Here is a 19430-nt window from a genome sequence, read left to right as displayed (position 1 = left end):
TGTGAGTGTGGGGGGAAGTTCGTGAGGCAGTAGGTAAAATGAAAGGGGGTAAAGCAGCCGGGATTGATGGGATAAAGATAGAAATGTTAAAAGCAGGTGGGGGATATAGTTTTGTAGTGGTTGGTGCAATTATTTAATAAATGTATGGAAGAGGGTAAGGTACCTAGGGATTGGCAGAGAGCATGCATAGTTTCTTTGTATAAAGGCAAAGGGAACAAAAGAGAGTGCAAAAATTATAGGGGGATAAGTCTGTTGAGTATACCTGGTAAAGTGTATGGTAGAGTTATTATTGAAAGAATTAAGAGTAAGACAGAGAATAGGATAGCAGATGAACAAGGAGGCTTTAGGAAAGGAAGGGGGTGTGTGGACCAGGTGTTTACAGTGAAACATAATTGAACAGTATTTAGATACGGCTAAAGAGGTTTTTGTGGCATTTACGGATTTGGAAAAGGCGTACGACAGGGTGGATAGGGGGGCAATGTGGCAGATGTTGCAGGTGTATGGTGTAGGAGGTAAATTACTGAAAGCAGTGAAGAGTTTTTACGAGGATAGTGAGGCTCAAGTTAGAGTATGTAGGAAAGAGGGAGATTATTTCCTAGTAAAAGTAGGCCTTAGACAAGGATGTGTGATGTCACCGTGGTTGTTTAATATATTTATAGATGGGGTTGTAAGAGAAGTAAATGCGAGGGTCATGGCAAGAGGCGTGGAGTTAAAAGATAAAGAATCACACACAGAGTGGGAGTTGTCACAGTTGCTTTTTGCTGATGACACTGTGCTCTTAGGAGATTCTGAAGAGAAGTTGCAGAGGTTGGTGGATGAATTTGGTAGGGTATGCAAAAGAAGAAAATTAAAAGTGAATACAGGAAAGAGTAAGGTTATGAGGATAACAAAAAGATTAGGCGATGAAAGATTGGATATCAGATTGGATGGAGAGAGTATGGAGGAGGTGAATGTATTCAGATATTTGGGAGTGGACGTGTCAGCGGATGGGTCTATGAAAGATGAGTGAATCATAGAATTGATGAGGGGAAAAGGGTGAGCGGTGCACTTAGGAGTCTGTGGAGACAAAGAACTTTGTCCTTGGAGGCAAAGAGGGGAATGTATGAGAGTATAGTTTTACCAACGCTCTTATATGGGTGTGAAGCATGAGTGATGAATGTTGCAGCGAGGAGAAGGCTGGAGGCAGTGGAGATGTCATGTCTGAGGGCAATGTGTGGTGTGAATATAATGCAGAGAATTCGTAGTTTGGAAGTTAGGAGGAGGTGCGGGATTACCAAAACTGTTGTCCAGAGGGCTGAGGAAGGGTTGTTGAGGTGGTTTGGACATGTAGAGAGAATGGAGTGAAACATAATGACTTCAAGAGTGTATCAGTCTGTAGTGGAAGGAAGGTGGGGTAGGGGTCGGCCTAGGAAAGGTTGGAGGGAGGGGGTAAAGGAGGTTTTGTGTGCGAGGGGCTTGGACTTCCAGCAGGCATGCATGAGCGTATTTGATAGGAGTGAATGGAGACAAATGGTTTTTAATACTTGACGTGCTGTTGGAGTGTGAGCAAAATAACATTTATGAAGGGATTCAGGGAAACCGGCAGGCCGGATTTGATTCCTGGAGATGGGAAGTACAGTGCCTGCACTCTGAAGGAGGGGTGTTAATGTTGCAGTTTAAAAACTGTAGTGTAAAGCACCCTTCTGGCAAGACAGTGATGGAGTGAATGATGGTGAAAGTTTTTCTTTTTCAGGCCACCCCGCCTTGGTGGGAATCGGCCAGTGTGTTAATGATAATAATAATAATAGGATTGCTGGTGTCTTTTTTCTGTCTCATAAACATGCAAGATTTCAGGTACGTCTTGCTACTTCTACTTACACTTAGGTCACACTACACATACATGTACAAGCATATATATATACACACCCCTCTGGGTTTTCTGCTATTTTCTTTCTAGTTCTTGTTCTTGTTTAATTTCCTCTTATCTCCATGGGGAAGTGGAACAGAATTCTTCCTCCGTAAGCCATGCGTGTTGTAAGAAGCGACTAAAATGCCGGGAGCAAGGGGCTAGTAACCCTTTCTCCTGTATAAATTACTAAATTTGAAAAGAGAAACTTTTGTTTTTCTTTTTGGGCCATCCTGCCTTGGTGGGATACGGCCGGTTTGTTGAAAGAAAGAAGAAACATGCAAGATTTCAGGTACAGTGGAACCTCAAAAATCGAACTGCTCCGAACTCAAGCAGTTATGTAAGTATATTTTTGTAAGTGCTTTTATAAGTGTATTTTTGAGGGTCTGAAATGGACTAATCTAATTTACATTATTCCTGATGGGCATAAATTCGTTCAGTAGCAGCACACAAACAGCCTTCTGGACCGAAGTAAGTTCGATTTTTGAGGTTCCACTGTACGTCTTGCTATTTCTACTTACACTTAGGTCACACTACACATACATTTTTTTTTTTTTTTCAACAAGTCGGCCGTCTCCCACCGAGGCAGGGTGACCCAAAAAAGAAAGAAAATACCCAAAAAGAAAATACTTTCATCATCATTCAACACTTTCACCACTCTCACACATTATCACTGTTTTTGCAGAGGTGCTCAGAATACAACAGTTTAGAAGCATATACGTATAAAGATACACAACATATCCCTCCAAACTGCCAATATGCCAAACCCCTCCTTTAAAGTGCAGGCATTGTACTTCCCATTTCCAGGACTCAAGTCTGACTATATGAAAATAACCGGTTTCCCTGAATCCCTTCACTAAATATTACCCTGCTCACACTCCAACAGATCGTCAGGTCCCAAGTACCATTCATCTCCATTCACTCCTATCTAACACGCTCACGCACGCTTGCTGGAAGTCCAAGCCCCTCGCCCACAAAACCTCCTTTACCCCCTCTCTCCAACCCTTTCGAGGATGACCCCTACCCCTCCTTCCTTCCCCTATAGATTTATATGCTTTCCATGTCATTCTACTTTGATCCATTCTCTCTAAATGACCAAACCACCTCAACAACCCCTCTTCTGCCCTCTGACTAATGCTTTTATTAACTCCACACCTTCTCCTAATTTCCACACTTCGAATTTTCTGCATAATATTTACACCACACATTGCCCTTAGACAGGACATCTCCACTGCCTCCAACCGTCTCCTCGCTGCTGCATTTACAACCCAAGCTTCACATTCATGTAAGAGTAAATAACAAAAAAAAGGCACAATACCGTGACTGGAATGATACACAAATAACCCACACATAAAAGAGAGAAGCTTACGACGACGTTTCGGTCCGACTTGGACCATTGACAAAGTCACACTAACCAGAAGTGGAGCAGGACAGCTATATATAGGCAGGAGGATGTGGCTGTAGTAGTAGTAGTACAAGAATAGTATATAATACCGACAAGATGAAATTAAGACACGCGCAACACCCGGGCATCCTTATCGCAGATGTTTCGCCTTCCAGCCAGCCACTGGATGGCGAAACGTCCACAACAAAGACAGCCAGACGTCGCACATGTGTCCATAGATAACGTTTTTTGACTCCACATATACCTCAACGCACCACTCGCCTTTTTTCCCTCATCAATTCTATGATTAACCTCATCCTTCATAAATCCATCCGCCGATACGTCAACTCCCAAGTATCTGAAAACATTCACTTCTTCCATACTCCTCCTCCCCAATTTGATATCCAATTTTTCTTTATCTAAATCATTTGATACCCTCATCACCTTACTCTTTTCTATGTTCACTTTCAACTTTCTACCTTTACACATATTCCCAAACTCATCCACTAACCTTTGCAATTTTTCTTTAGAATCTCCCATAAGCACAGTATCATCAGCAAAAAGTAACTGTGTCAATTCCCATTTTGAATTTGATTCCCCATAATTTAATCCCACCCCTCTCCCGAACACCCTAGCATTTACTTCTTTTACAACCCCATCTATAAATTTATTAAACAACCATGGTGACATTACACATCCCTGTCTAAGACCTACTTTTAACGGGAAGTATTCTCCCTCTCTTCTACACACCCTAACCTGAGCCTCGCTATCCTCATAAAAACTCTTAACAGCATTTAGTAACTTACCACCTATTCCATATACTTGCAACATCTGCCACATTGCTCCTCTATCCACTCTATCATATGCATTTTCTAAATCCATAAATGCAATAAAAACTTCCCTACCTTTATCTAAATACTGTTCACATATATGCTTCAATGTAAACACTTGATCTACACATCCTCTACCCACTCTGAAGCCTCCCTGCTCATCCACAATCCTACATTCTGTCTTACCTCTAATTCTTTCACTTATAACCCTACCGTATACTTTTCCTGGTATACTCAGTAAACTTGTTCCTCTATAATTTTTACAATCTCTTTTGTCCCCTTTCCCTTTATATAAAGGGATTATACATACTCTCTGCCAATCCCTAGGTACCTTCCCCTCTTTCATACATTTATTAAACAAAAGTACCAACCACTCCAACACTATATCCCCCCCTGCTTTTAACATTTCTGTCATGATCCCATTAGTTCCAGCTGCTTTACCCCCTTTCATTCTACGTAATGCCTCGCGTACCTCCACCACACTTACATTCTGCTCTTCTTCACTCCTAAAAGATGGTATACCTCCCTGGCCAGTGCATGAAATTGCCGCCTCCCTTCCTCAACATTTAAAAGTTCCTCAAAATATTCTCGCCATCTACCTAATACCTCCCTCTCCCCATCTATTAACTCCCCTACTCTGTTTTTAACTGACAAATCCATACTTTCCCTAGGCTTTCTCAACTTGTTTAACTCACTCCAAAATTTTTTCTTATTTTCATTAAAATTTCTTGACAGTGCCTCTCCCACTCTATCATCTGCTCTCCTTTTGCACTCTCTCACCACTCTCTTCACCTTTCTTTTACTGTCCATATACTCTGCTTTTCTTATAACACTTCTGCTTTGTAAAAACCTCTCATAAGCTAACTTTTTCTCTTTTATCACACCCTTTACTTCATCATTCCACCAATCACTCCTCTTTCCACCTGCCCCCACCCTCCTATAACCACAAACTTCTGCCCCACATTCTAATACTGCATTTTTAAAACTATTCCAACCCTCTTCAACCCCCCCACTACTCATCTTTGCACTAGCCCACCTTTCTGCCAACAGTTGCTTATATCTCCCCCGAATTTCCTCCTCCCTTAGTTTATACACTTTCACCTCCCTCTTACTTGTTGTTGCCACCTTCCTCTTTTCCCATCTACCTCTTACTCTAACTGTAGCTACAACTAAATAATGATCCGATATATCAGTTGCCCCTCTATAAACATGTACATCCTGGAGCCTACCCATCAACCTTTTATCCACCAATACATAATCTAACAAACTACTTTCATTACGTGCTACATCATACCTTGTATATTTATTTATCCTATTTTTCATAAAATATGTATTACTTATTACCAAATTTCGTTCTACACATAGCTCAATTAAAGGCTCCCAATTTACATTTACCCCTGGCACCCCAAATTTACCCACTACTCCCTCCATAACATTTTTACCCACTTTAGCATTGAAATCACCAACCACCATTACTCTCACATGTACAAGCATATATATACACACACCCCTCTGGGTTTTCTGCTATTTTCTTTCTAGTTCTTGTTCTTGTTTAATTTCCTCTTATCTCCATGGGGAAGTGGAACACAATTCTTCCTCCGTAAGCCATGCGTGTTGTAAGAAGCACCTAAAATGCCAGGAGGAAGGGGCTAGTAACCCCTTCTGTATAAATTACTAAATTTGAAAAGAGAAACTTTTGTTTTTCTTTTTTGGCCACCCTGCCTCGGTGGGATACGGCCGGTTTGTTGAAAGAAAGATTTTCTATACAATGCGTGCCTTCTAGATGATGGGTGGGAATACTGCAGTTCGAAGAATTATTAGAATTGTAATAGCTGTGAAGAGAGTAGTAAGGGAGAAAAAGTTAGCATATGAGAAGTTTTTACAAAGTAGAAGTGATGCAAGGAGGGAAGAGTATATGGAGAAAAAGAGAGAGGTTAAGAGAGTGGTGAAGCAATGTAAAAAGAGAGCAAATGAGAGAGTGGGTGAGATGTTATCAACAAATTTGTTGAAAATAAGAAAAAGTTTTGGAGTGAGATTAACAAGTTAAGAAAGCCTAGAGAACAAATGGATTTGTCAGTTAAAAATAGGAGAGGAGAGTTATTAAATGGAGAGTTAGAGGTATTGGGAAGATGGAGGGAATATTTTGAGGAATTGTTAAATGTTGATGAAGATAGGGAAGCTGTGATTTCGTGTATAGGGCAAGGAGGAACAACATCTTGTAGGAGTGAGGAAGAGCCAGTTGTGAGTGTGGGGGAAGTTCGTGAGGCAGTAGGTAAAATGAAAGGGGGTAAGGCAGCCGGGATTGATGGGATAAAGATAGAAATGTTAAAAGCAGGTGGAGATATAGTTTTGGAGTGGTTGGTGCAATTATTTAATAAATGTATGGAAGAGGGTAAGGTACCTAGGGATTGGCAGAGAGCATGCATAGTTCCTTTGTATAAAGGCAAAGGGGATAAAAGAGAGTGCAAAAATTATAGGGGGATAAGTCTGTTGAGTATACCTGGCAAAGTGTATGGTAGAGTTATTATTGAAAGAATTAAGAGTAAGACGGAGAATAGGATAGCAGATGAACAAGGAGGCTTTAGGAAAGGTAGGGGGTGTGTGGACCAGGTGTTTACAGTGAAACATATAAGTGAACAGTATTTAGATAAGGCTAAAGAGGTCTTTGTGGCATTTATGGATTTGGAAAAGGCGTATGACAGGGTGGATAGGGGGGCAATGTGGCAGATGTTGCAGGTGTATGGTGTAGGAGGTAGGTTACTGAAAGCAGTGAAGAGTTTTTACGAGGATAGTGAGGCTCAAGTTAGAGTATGTAGGAAAGAGGGAAATTATTTCCCAGTAAAAGTAGGCCTTAGACAAGGATGTGTGATGTCACCGTGGTTGTTTAATATATTTATAGATGGGGGTTGTAAGAGAAGTAAATGCGAGGGTCTTGGCAAGAGGCGTGGAGTTAAAAGATAAAGAATCACACATAAAGTGGGAGTTGTCACAGTTGCTCTTTGCTGATGACACTGTGCTCTTGGGAGATTCTGAAGAGAAGTTGCAGAGATTGGTGGATGAATTTGGTAGGGTGTGCAAAAGAAGAAAATTGAAAGTGAATACAGGAAAGAGTAAGGTTATGAGGATAACAAAAAGATTAGGTGATGAAAGATTGGATATCAGATTGGAGGGAGAGAGTATGGAGGAGGTGAATGTATTCAGATATTTGGGAGTGGACGTGTCAGCGGATGGGTCTATGAAAGATGAGGTGAATCATAGAATTGATGAGGGGAAAAGGGTGAGTGGTGCACTTAGGAGTCTGTGGAGACAAAGAACTTTGTCCATGGAGGCAAAGAGGGGAATGTATGAGAGTATAGTTTTACCAACGCTCTTATATGGGTGTGAAGCATGGGTGATGAATGTTGCAGCGAGGAGAAGGCTGGAGGCAGTGGAGATGTCATGTCTGAGAGCAATGTGTGGTGTGAATATAATGCAGAGAATTCGTAGTTTGGAAGTTAGGAGGAGGTGCGGGATTACCAAAACTGTTGTCCAGAGGGCTGAGGAAGGGTTGTTGAGGTGGTTCGGACATGTGGAGAGAATGGAGCGAAACAGAATAACTTCAAGAGTGTATCAGTCTGTAGTGGAAGGAAGGCGGGGTAGGGGTCGGCCTAGGAAAGGTTGGAGGGAGGGGGTAAAGGAGGTTTTGTGTGCGAGGGGCTTGGACTTCCAGCAGGCATGCGTGAGCGTGTTTGATAGGAGTGAATGGAGACAAATGGTTTTTAATACTTGACGTGCTGTTGGAGTGTGAGCAAAGTAACATTTATGAAGGGGTTCAGGGAAACCGGCAGGCCGGACTTGAGTCCTGGAGATGGGAAGTACAGTGCCTCCACTCTGAAGGAGGGGTGTTAATGTTGCAGTTTAAAAACTGTAGTGTAAAGCACCCTTCTGGCAAGACAGTGATGGAGTGAATGATGGTGAAAGTTTTTCTTTTTCGGGCCACCCTGCCTTGGTGGGAATCGGCCAGTGTGATAATAATAATAAAAAAAAATAATAGCTGTGCTTTTGTGCAAAGTCATCTATGGTATGAGTGATGGTGAATGTGTTTTCATTCTTTGGGTCACTTTGCCCTGGTGGAAAATGTTTTGTGTTTAAAAGAATTTTTCACAAAGTGCAGGAATACTAATGCTGTGAAATTTGGTTCACAGAGATCACAGTCAACATTATGCTTGGGGTCAGTAGGTGCTGATGTCTTTACCAGCAGCTTGCAGGAGTCATTACCACTTGCTGACAAGCCTCACCTCCTGCAGCCCAATGCACGTAGAGAAGAATTATTTGGAATTCCTCGTGCACACACTCATAATGCTGGTAAGTGCATATTGCATCCACCCTTAAATTTCCCTAGGGAAGGAGCTTTTGGATGCAGGTAGTATATTACTTCAGGTTTACCATTCCAATCTGTCTATCTGTAACTATCAGTGCACCTAAATTTTTTTTATTTGTTGGTTATGTGTAGGCTGCTATACATATAGTAATATCTCTTATTCTGAACCTTTATAATTTGGTTTAGTCAGACTCGTAAAATTAAATTTGAATTGGTAATAATTTAAGAAACTTTGAATTTTTTGTAACATGTTTTGAAATTTAGATTATTTCTTTAACTCTTATACTTTTTTCTAGAAAGAAAGAAAGCAGGGTAATATTTTGTGAAGGGATTCAGGGAAACCAGTTAGCCGGACTTGAGTCCTGGAGGTGGGAGGTACAGTGCCTGCACTTTAAAGGAGGGGTTTGGGATATTGGCTGTTTAGAGTGACATTTAAATTGTCATACCTAGGTACTGCTGCAAAGACAGACTATGTGTGAATGATGGTGAAAGTGTCTTTCTTTTTTGGGTCACCCTGCCTTGGTGGGAAGCAACTGGCGTGTTAAAAAAAAAAAAAAAAATCAGAAACACTTATAATTTTCAAATTGGAAACTTAGTACAGAGGATTATCATACAGGACCTTTTATATTTTGAATGAGCTTTCTTTCCCTTTCTGGTTTTCTCAGTAGCTGATTAAAGGAACTACATACATGTATGGCTACATGCCATCAGTTGAAAAATGTTGGCTTTATGACCTTTAACTTTGATCAGCAGATGGTATCACCTACTGGATTAAAATTGTGCCTTTTGGTTGATGAGTCATTGTAGCACAGTGCAGACTGTTCAAAATGTTTTCTGGTGAAAAGAATGAAATCACAACTTGTGCAGTCAGAAGACACTGTTCAGTTCATTAACACAATCTACAATGTGAAAGAAACAACTGCTACTTTCATACAGTCACATAAGTCCCATCCTTACCACCCACTCGCCTATCTCACGAACACCAACTACCTATGTCACCCCTTCACACTCCTAAATTTCTTACAGACTTTTCATTATATCTTTGTTCCATTCTTATTTGCAGGTTATGGTACAAGAACACCTTTAGATTCTCCTCTCTCCCGGCTAGGTGTTTTAGAAAATCTGCACATGGTGGGTCCATACCCACCCACTCCTCAGCAGTCTTATGCACACATGCTGGGAAGTTCACGCACACTAGACCACCAGCCAACTGATCTTTCTCTGTATGCAACAGGACAGTTAAGGGATTTAAAGGTATTGTCACTTATCTATCTCCCTTATCTGTTCTGTAAATTTCCCTGTAGTTCTTGATGATGGTTTATATCCAATGATAATTACCAGATTCATGTTCTCTATCTTAATACCTAGTGCTTCTAATAAATTATTGATTTTGGCAGTTCTGTACATTTTAGCAAGTTTTGTCTTACTCCCAGTGATTTATAAATTCTCACATTTGTATACATTGTGGTAATGTTAATTAATATATAGTCTGAAAATGGTGTAATATTAGATGTATATAGTGGTGTATTGGTTGGGGTGAAGCATGTTTTCTAAACTGTAGTTACTTAAGAGTATTGAGCTCTCTTTAACGAGCAGGATGAAGACACGAGTGAGGACAGTGGAGAGACATCTCAAGAAAGAGCACCAATCATTGTTTCACCTCGAAGGAGTGGCAGCAGTTTGGCAGATGGAATCGATCATGGCAGTAGTGGTGCTACCTACACAACAGACACCACACCTACAAGATCCAGTGTCAAGAGTGTTATTGTCAGAGTTGGCTCATCAACTGTCTCAAATGCATTCAAACCTGAGGTGAGAGTAATTTTGTTTTATTCTGATTAAGTAAGCATTAAAATATGTAGAAGGGCCATGAGCCATTTTATTATTAGTATGAGAATAGGCATGTTGTCAAGTGAGTGAATTGCATGTAGGGGAAAGGTGAGGGATTAAAAGATAATGAATCTGATATAAAAGGGAGTTAACGCACTTAGTGTTAGGGTGATGGCAATATTTTTGGGAGACTTCAAAGATAATTTTCGGGAAGGTGGAAACACTTGGGAGGGCATGTTAAGACGAAAGTGATGTAGAGTATATCTTGGGAATGAAAGAATGGTGGTTAGATTGGAGGGAAGGAGTATGACAGAGGTGAATTTATTTAGAAATATGAGAGTGAATGTGTGAGCAGATGGGCATATGAACTATGAGGTAAATCAAAGAATACATAAGGGAAAGAGTACATATAACTGATTTGTTGAGGAGTCTGTGGGAAAATATTATGTTTTGAAGGATGGAAATTACTTTCTGCAAAGGCTATTTGATACCTAAAGGATGTTTTCAGGGGTTAATGCCCTCGTGGCCCTATCCCAGACCAGGCCTCTTTGTGGATCAAGACCTGATCAACCAGGCTGATTCTGCTGGCTGCATTCAGTCCAACATTCAAACAACAGCACGAATGGTTAGGAACTGACTTGAAAAACTTAACCAAGTTCTCCCTTGAAGAAAGCCAAGGTTTCATAGTAATCTTCATGCATAAAGGAAACGTGTTGAAAAATCAAGGACCTTTGACATTTATTAACCTCTCTCTTAGTGTACTTATTGTGCCTTTGCTTTTTATTGGAAGTACTTTGCACTGTCTGTAAAGTCTCTTGCTTTCATACAGTGATTTTGGTGTGCAGGTTTGGGAGCAGATAGTAGCCTGTCTGTTTAACTTTTATGACACCAGTAATAGACTTAAATTACTTGAAAAGCCTGGCATGTCATTTTGTTTACACCTCCTGTGTGCAGGGTCACAGCTCTCCCTCCTTCATCAACATCAGACACTTCAGGCTTTCATCCACATTAGGTAGAGCTTGTTGAAGCATAGCTGGCAAGGGGAGGTGGCAGACACTATGGTTTGTTGAACCCTTCACATAAAGCCAGTTTTTTGTCCTTCAAAACTATTATTTCCAGTTTTCTGTCCTTCAAAACTATTATTTTGTATTTTTGGACCACAGAAATCCTACCACAGGTAGGATGTTCAAATTCAAATGTTTATTTCTCTGTAAAGATTACAGTGTGGGGTTTACATCCAGGAGGGATATACTTCCAACTAGTTATATGGGTATAGGTAAATGATATTAGCAGTTTGGAGGGATATGTTGTGTATCTTTATACGTACAGTGGACCCCCGGTTAACGATATTTTTTCACTCCAGAAGTATGTTCAGGTGCCAGTACTGACTTTGTTGAAATATTGTGAAGTAGATTAGTCTTTCAGAGTACAAACGCACTTACATAAATACACTTACATAATTGATCGCATTCGGAAATCGTTATGCACTGTATATGCTTCTATGTTGTGTTCTGAGCACCTCTGCAAAAACAGTGATTATGAGTGAGGTGAAAGTGTTGAATGATGATGAAAGTATTTTCTTTTTGGGGATTTTCTTTCTTTTTTTTTTTTTTGGTCACCCTGCCTCGGTGGGTTCCGGCCGAATTGTTTAAAAAAAAAAAAAAAAAAAAAAAAAAAAGGTAAATGAGGGGTGGAGATATTTGCAGTTTTGGGATGGGCATCAGAATTATAGTATATGTGCCCCTGGCAAAACAGTGATAGAGTGAATGTTGGTGAATGTGTTTCTTTTTCGGGTCACCTTACCTCAGTAGAAGACAGCCACTGTGATAAAAAAAGAAAAAGGCTGTTAAATGTGTTGTACTGGCAAGATTGCTGGTCTTCTCATTGAGTGATTCTTAATAGTTGTAGTCATAATACTGTATTTCCTTTGTAATTTATGTAGGCCTAGTCTGAGACTGCCTGTGGGGTGATGAGCCCCAGAACAAATATGTAAATGTAACCATTATATAAAAAATCTGGCAGAGGCCATTGAAGACTTGAAGGAGAATAAAGTGTAGAGCACTGAGACAAGAAATTCTCATTCTCTGACTTTTAGCTGAATTGCTTGATACACAATGGTTTGGATGCTAGGAGACTGCACACCTGTTCAGTTTTTGCCTTGCTCATGCTGTTTTATAGTACAGTGTAGGTTTTTACGTCACCATAAGGGCATTAAGTAGGGCACCTTTGTTTATGCTAAATTCATTCATTTAGTAAATTTTTTTTACCTTATTTAACTGCAATGACATCTTTGTCATTCTTTTCACTGTCACATTGTGAATTATTCATACACAAACCCTATTCTTTTAGCACCAAATGCACATGCCATTTCCCAGACCAGTGCACCACCTGTCAGCATATCAGTCACTGAGTTTTTTTCAAATAGGTATAGTTACACGTGAATGTGGAAGGGAAATATCCCACCATATGACAAAAGCGGCATTTCATGCATGACTTAATTCTGAACAAAATTATTATTGCAAATTATTGATACAAATATTCGTCACTGGGCATACCATGGGCTTATCTGACAAACCCATGGTTGTAAAATCATCCAAGATGCGGTGTGAATCATGAACCATCTTGTTCTTGAGGAGAAAGTTTATCCTTGGGGTTAGTGTGGCTTTGAGCCTCCTGGAATGAAAGGACAGCAGGGCCTGTGAATTTTGTAAGTGTTCCCCTCCTGGTACCAAAATATTGTTAATACGTAATGCAGAATTGCATTGTATTGGCATGTAGTTTAGGTGTTTTGCTCTGCAAGATACAGCATACTCAGCACTGCTGTTTAATTTTATTATAGCTTTTATGTAGTGTGGGTTTATGTTATGTACCTTTTTTTTTTTTCAGTGAATCTGGTGGTGGTTTTGGGAATTACATTTATATATTCAGGAATTACTGCTGGTCAGTAAATGTAATTTAAGTACGAGAGGTCCCCGTTTGTACGGCTGTTAGGTTTCCGACCCTGTGCAGTGAGTGAAAATTGCTGGTGGATGGAAAAAGTGTTTTTTTAATTATTGGGTGTGTCTAAAATGCCTGATAATGGGTTTACAAAATTGTATATAAAGTGCTTAATTCTGATAAGCATAAAAAAATAGATAAAAAAGTGAAATACATATGCAGTACATAGCGGAAAGTGGTAAAAGCACTGAACATAATAAACAATAGCTCAACTGAAAACCAATGAAAATATGGAACACCGAAGAGGGTGCTGAATACGCGGGGTCGTCCTGTATTTTAATTTTAATGTAATATTTCTGGTCAGTATCTCATCTGAGTGGCTTTGTGCACATATGCCTGTGGATCAAAGCATGTACATTTTCAGAGAGTAAATAGTCATGTTTTCTGGTCATTATTTTTGTAAAATTCATTACTTCATGCAGCATAGTCATAGGATATGCTATTTTGATTTACTTTTGTGGGTTTACAGCCCAGGGATGGTGGTTATATTTACATGCCACCATAATCCTTGTAGATCAGTGCCCTCATTGGGTATCAACCCTCATAAAAATATCCTTAATTTTAATGATTCAGAAACATGTGTTGCTTATCTGCTTTCCCCAGTGAGTTCTATGCACTGCCACTTAAGTGATTCCCTTCATCTTGCCCTTTATCTTCCCTTCACTCTGCCTTTCGTGTGTATGACATATCACTACTAGCACAGCTGTGAGCTCTGCAAAATATCTAAAATTTTCTCTTACAAACTGTCTCTTTAACACCAATTTGCACTTGCTGCATTTTGATATCCTGCAGATAATTTTTAATACCTTCATCTCTGCAGCTTGTACTTGTACATTAACTAGAGCCCTAATATTTTTTCAGTTGTTGTTTTAGCTATTTTACATTTTTCTTAATTCATTCCAGAATTTTATTTTCCTAATTTAATTTATTTTTCACATTACTTTTGAATCCCCTGTACTGAACATGGTTGTGCATGCATTACATCTGTTTCTTCAAATGCTTCTACAGAAGCATTTCATGTGTGTACACAACTTCTGAATGAACTTGTACATATCTGATTGTCCTGGCAACCAAAATGACCACTTGACAGTTTTCTTCTATTGCAGTATTACACTTCCTTCCTTTAGGATTTTGTAATCCCCAACTTTTTAAATGCAGTGTCTCTTTAAAGCGAGTGTTCTGACTTGCAACCCTTTTCCCAAGTCATTTGATACTTGCGTTAGCTAGAATAAAGTTTCCATTTTGGCCAGAACCTAATGAAAAATTATTTTGAAATGTGGTAACGATTTTAGATTACATAGTTTGTGTCAGTCTCCATGGAAAAGTGGAGAAGAATCCTCCCTCCATAAGCCATGCATGTTGCAAGTGACTAAAATCCTGGGAATGAGGGGCTAGTAACCCCTTCTGTATAAATTATTAAATGTAAAATGATAAAAATTTTTTGTTTTTTTCTTTTTCGGGTTACCCTGCCTTGGAGATGGCTGGCGTGTTAAAAAAAAAAAGTGTCAATTCATTTAAACATTTCATTGTTCAGAGGGTCATCTGAATTGTGATGTCTGCACACTTTTAACAGACTTGCAAATGTGTTCCCTTATTTGGGTCACCCTGCCTTGATGGGAGATGGCTGTTTTGGTGAAAACTAAAAATGTCTTCATATCACACATTCTCAGTTTCCCTTACCCAAATATTTGCAGACTGCCTGTGCATCACTTAAGCTGATGAAATGCTAATGTAACATTTGAAAATTTGTAAATATTAGATTATTATTTCTCACACAGGCATTTATCAAGCCTATTATTTTCAGTATTCTTGTGTTAAGCACTCATCACATCATTATGAGGTTTAATGTAAATTGTAATTATTTTTGAAGTGATAACAATTTAAAATTATTAATACCTTTAAAACTTGGTTGATTTTCCCATATATAATTTTTTTTCATTAATTATTTTTCTTTCAAAAATGTTTCATTCTCACATCATGGCTCACACTATTATTGAGGTGCATCTCAGTCCTTCCTTCCCTGACAACATTGTTCACTGTAAGCCTCATGATCCAATTATCTTTTTCTGTGCTATATTCTCAGCAGCTTCCCTTTTCTTATTCAGAAGTCATTTTAGTACTCAATGTTAAAGCAAAATTCAAATGACACAATTTCCCTTTGTTTCCAGATGTCCTATAAGATAGTCCACCACCTGTCATCAGTACACTGTGTAAGTGACTCATTAATAAACATCATCCTAACTCATTCAATATGGATTTTTTTCTTTTAATGTATATCCTTATAAAATTTGTAGCTCTTATGTATAGTGTATAATGGCACTTCTTAATATCACGAGTCTGTTAATCTCGTACCGGGTGTAAACTTTGTTGGAATATTGGGTAGTATCAGTAGTGTTCTAATTTTTTGTTGTGCATCTTCCCTTGTAACCATCCTTTCAGGGAAAATAGAAGAAAATGTCCTTCCCATATTTCGTTTATGTACCGTCACATACTCTAGTCTTAAGTGATTCCACAATGTTCTAACTTTTATACCTACCACCAGTTCACTGTCCTGCACTTATGCATCTTGTATACAAGTGTTTGTCTGATGGGTGGTGTGGTATACATAGTCATCTGATTATTATGCATAACAATGCACACATACACACACCTTTATTAATATACACCAAAGTGGTTGGGCCACTACCTTTATTACCCCCTCTCCTCAACTCTCGCCTACCTTTCCTTCACATTCCATCCTTACCCATCCTTCTTCCTCCCCCAACTCACCAAACCTCTGGTTAAAGAATTGCATTGAATCTAACTTCTTTTTGTTGCTATCACCATGGCTTTGCTGGCAACTTTCTTAAATTTTTCTTTTATTGTGTTATAATAAATCAATTGTGCTCCTCACTTTATTATTAATAGCATTCATCCCTTTGTTATATATATTCAAAATTTTTATTAACTATTATCATTTACTTTAGGAGTTAAAAATATTCTAGTTATCTTGAAATATTTTTGTCTTCCTTATCATCTTTGCAAGAAAGGTATGTATCCAGTTTAACTTTTTTTTTTTTTTTTGGTCTAATTACAGTACTTGGCTAATATTTTATCCATTACACCATTCACGTGATTCATCTGTCATTAATAAATTGATACTTTTGTCATGCTTCTGAATCATTATTGGTTTTCTTTGTTAGCACCACTTTCACTCAGATCTAAATAACCATCCTAGTTTTATTTTCAAAACCTATCTTCTTGATTTCCTTCATTAATTACATGTACAATTTGTAGTATCAATGTCCTTCATTTTTTTTTTTTTTTACTTTCCATTAAAGCAGATGGATGTTATCACCAGTTATTGCAGTAGTTGCAAGTGCTACACTGGTGACCATGGTTTTCAGTACTTTTGGAAAGGAGTTCTATTGTGTAAATGATTCATGATGTCGTTCTTCCCTACCTGTTTTTAGTTTTGCATAGGAAAACTTTTTCACAAAACATACAATATTTTTAGTTGTGTATTAATAGAAAATTGTGGTTCTTTGACCAGCATTTTCATCTTTGAATCAGGTTATTGCAATTTTATTCAATTTATGTTCTTAAAGACCAAAATTATTGTATAATGTTGTTCATTTATTTCGGACTGTGTTTTATTCTAAAGTCAGGTGTTGACATTCTAGGTTGGCACAACAGCATCAACATTATCGTCAAGCCTGGCAGCTTCAACGTCCACAGCACCATGTACACCCTCAGGTTCTCTTGGTGGACGTGGTGGAGCTGACCTTCTTGTTGTTCCCTTGGATGGACGAGGTAGTCGCAGTTCAGAAGTGGGTCTGCATGCTCCTCATGATGTGTCGGCTAATGTTACCATTGACACTACACATGACCACATGAAGTAAGTTTTATTCTCTTTTCGTAAAAAAAGAGAAAATTGTCATCGTAATTTAAGCTTGTTACATTTCACAGTTTAGGGGATACAGGAGTGGAGTAATACCCAGTAAATTATACAGTACAGCCTCTCCTTATATAACAACAGAGTTCCATTCCTGAGACCACGTCGTTAAACGAATTCGTTGCTAAGTGAGGCACACTATAATGGTAGCGAGTGTGTTGACCATCTTTGATATTGTTTTAATGTCACCTTTTCACCATTTATAACATTTCTGGTATATTTTTAAATATTGATACAGTAGTGTAGTAGTGTTTTGGAGTGGTTGGTGCAATTATTTAATAAATGTATGGAAGAAGGTAAGGTACCTAGGGATTGGCAGAGAGCATGCATAGTTCCTTTGTATAAAGGCAAAGGGGACAAAAGAGAGTGCAAAAATTATAGGGGGATAAGTTTGTTGAGATGTGCATGTTTATAGAGGGGCAACTGATATATCGGATCATTATTTAGTTGTAGCTACAGTTAGGGTAAGAGGTAGATGGGAAAAGAGGAAGGTGGCAACAACAAGTAAGAGGGAGGTGAAAGTGTATAAACTAAGGGAGGAGGAAGTTCGGGGGAGATATAAGCGACTGTTGGCAGAAAGGTGGGCTAGTGCAAAGATGAGTAGTGGGGGGGGTTGAAGAGGGTTGGAATAGTTTTAAAAATGCAGTATTAGAATGTGAGGCAGAAGTTTGTGGTTATAGGAGGGTGGGGGCAGGTGGAAAGAGGAGTGATTGGTAGAATGATGAAGTAAAGGGTGTGATAAAAGAGAAAAAGTTAGCTTATGAGAGGTTTTTACAAAGCAGAAGTGTTATAAGAAAAGCAGAGTATATGGACAGTAAAAGAAAGGTGAAGAGAGTGGTGAGAGAGTGCAAAAGGAGAGCAGATGATAGAGTGGGAGAGGCACTGTCAAGAAATTTTAATGAAAATAAGAAAAAAATTTGGAGTGAGTTAAACAAGTTAAGAAAGCCTAGGGAAAGTATGGATTTGTCAGTTAAAAACAGAGTAGGGGAGTTAGTAGATGGGGAGAGGGAGGTATTAGGTAGATGGCGAGAATATTTTGAGGAACTTTTAAATGTTGAGGAAGAAAGGGAGGTGGTAATTTCATGCACTGGTCAGGGAGGTATACCATCTTTTAGGAGTGAAGAAGAGCAGAATGTAAGTGTGGGGGAGGTACGTGAGGCATTACGTAGAATGAAAGGGGGTAAAGCAGCTGGAACTGATGGGATCATGACAGAAATGTTAAAAGCAGGGGGGGATATAGTGTTGGAGTGGTTGGTACTTTTGTTTAATAAATGTATGAAAGAGGGGAAGGTACCTAGGGATTGGCGGAGAGCATGTATAGTCCCTTTATATAAAGGGAAAGGGGACAAAAGAGATGGTAAAAATTATAGAGGAATAAGTTTATTGAGTATACCAGGAAAAGTGTATGGTAGGGTTATAATTGAAAGAATTAGAGGTAAGACAGAATGTAGGATTGCGGATGAGCAAGGAGGTTTCAGAGTGGGTAGGGGATGTGTAGATCAAGTGTTTACATTGAAACATATATGTGAACAGTATTTAGATAAAGGTAGGGAAGTTTTTATTGCATTTATGGATTTAGAAAAGGCATATGATAGAGTGGATAGAGGAGCAATGTGGCAGATGTTGCAAGTATATGGAATAGGTGGTAAGTTACTAAATGCTGTTAAGAGCTTTTATGAGGATAGTGAGGCTCAGGTTAGGGTGTGTAGAAGAGAGGGAGACTACTTCCCGGTAAAAGTAGGTCTTAGACAGGGATGTGTAATGTCACCATGGTTGTTTAATATATTTATAGATGGGGTTGTAAAAGAAGTAAATGCTAGGGTGTTCGGGAGAGGGGTGGTATTAAATTATGGGGAATCAAATTCAGAATGGGAATTAACACAGTTACTTTTTGCTGATGATACTGTGCTTATGGGAGATTCTAAAGAAAAATTGCAAAGGTTAGTGGATGAGTTTGGGAATGTGTGTAAAGGTAGAAAGTTGAAAGTGAACATAGAAAAGAGTAAGGTGATGAGGGTATCAAATGATTTAGATAAAGAAAAACTGGATATCAAATTGGGGAGGAGGAGTATGGAAGATACAGTGGACCCCCGCATAACGATCAGCTCCCAACTCGACCAATTATGTATGTGTATTTTTGTAAGTGCTTTTGTAGGTGTATTTTTGGGGGTCTGAAATGGACTAATCTAATTCACAATATCTCTTATGGG

At 38.9% G+C, this 19430-nt stretch overlaps 1 protein-coding gene across 4 annotated transcripts in view; it reads left to right on the top strand.

Annotated features, from left to right (window-relative positions):
• The window catches only part of hyd (E3 ubiquitin-protein ligase hyd), a 112200-nt gene that overhangs the window by 60512 nt on the left and 32258 nt on the right, over nt 1–19430 (top strand). For 3 of the 4 annotated variants that reach the window (XM_070091806.1, XM_070091807.1, XM_070091808.1), the window contains exons 24-28: nt 8284–8443; nt 9523–9713; nt 10056–10271; nt 15455–15496; nt 16949–17163. In XM_070091806.1, the coding sequence (XP_069947907.1) occupies nt 8284–8443; nt 9523–9713; nt 10056–10271; nt 15455–15496; nt 16949–17163 (824 nt within the window). The remainder of the gene's footprint in view (nt 1–8283; nt 8444–9522; nt 9714–10055; nt 10272–15454; nt 15497–16948; nt 17164–19430) is intronic. The other variant, XM_070091809.1, reaches the window with a different exon arrangement.

This window comes from Cherax quadricarinatus, chromosome 37 (genome assembly GCF_038502225.1).
Source record: "Cherax quadricarinatus isolate ZL_2023a chromosome 37, ASM3850222v1, whole genome shotgun sequence".
NCBI classification, from domain to species: Eukaryota; Metazoa; Arthropoda; class Malacostraca; order Decapoda; family Parastacidae; genus Cherax; species Cherax quadricarinatus.
Note: the sequence above shows the minus strand (reverse complement) of the source record. Positions and strands in the feature narration are given on the sequence as shown.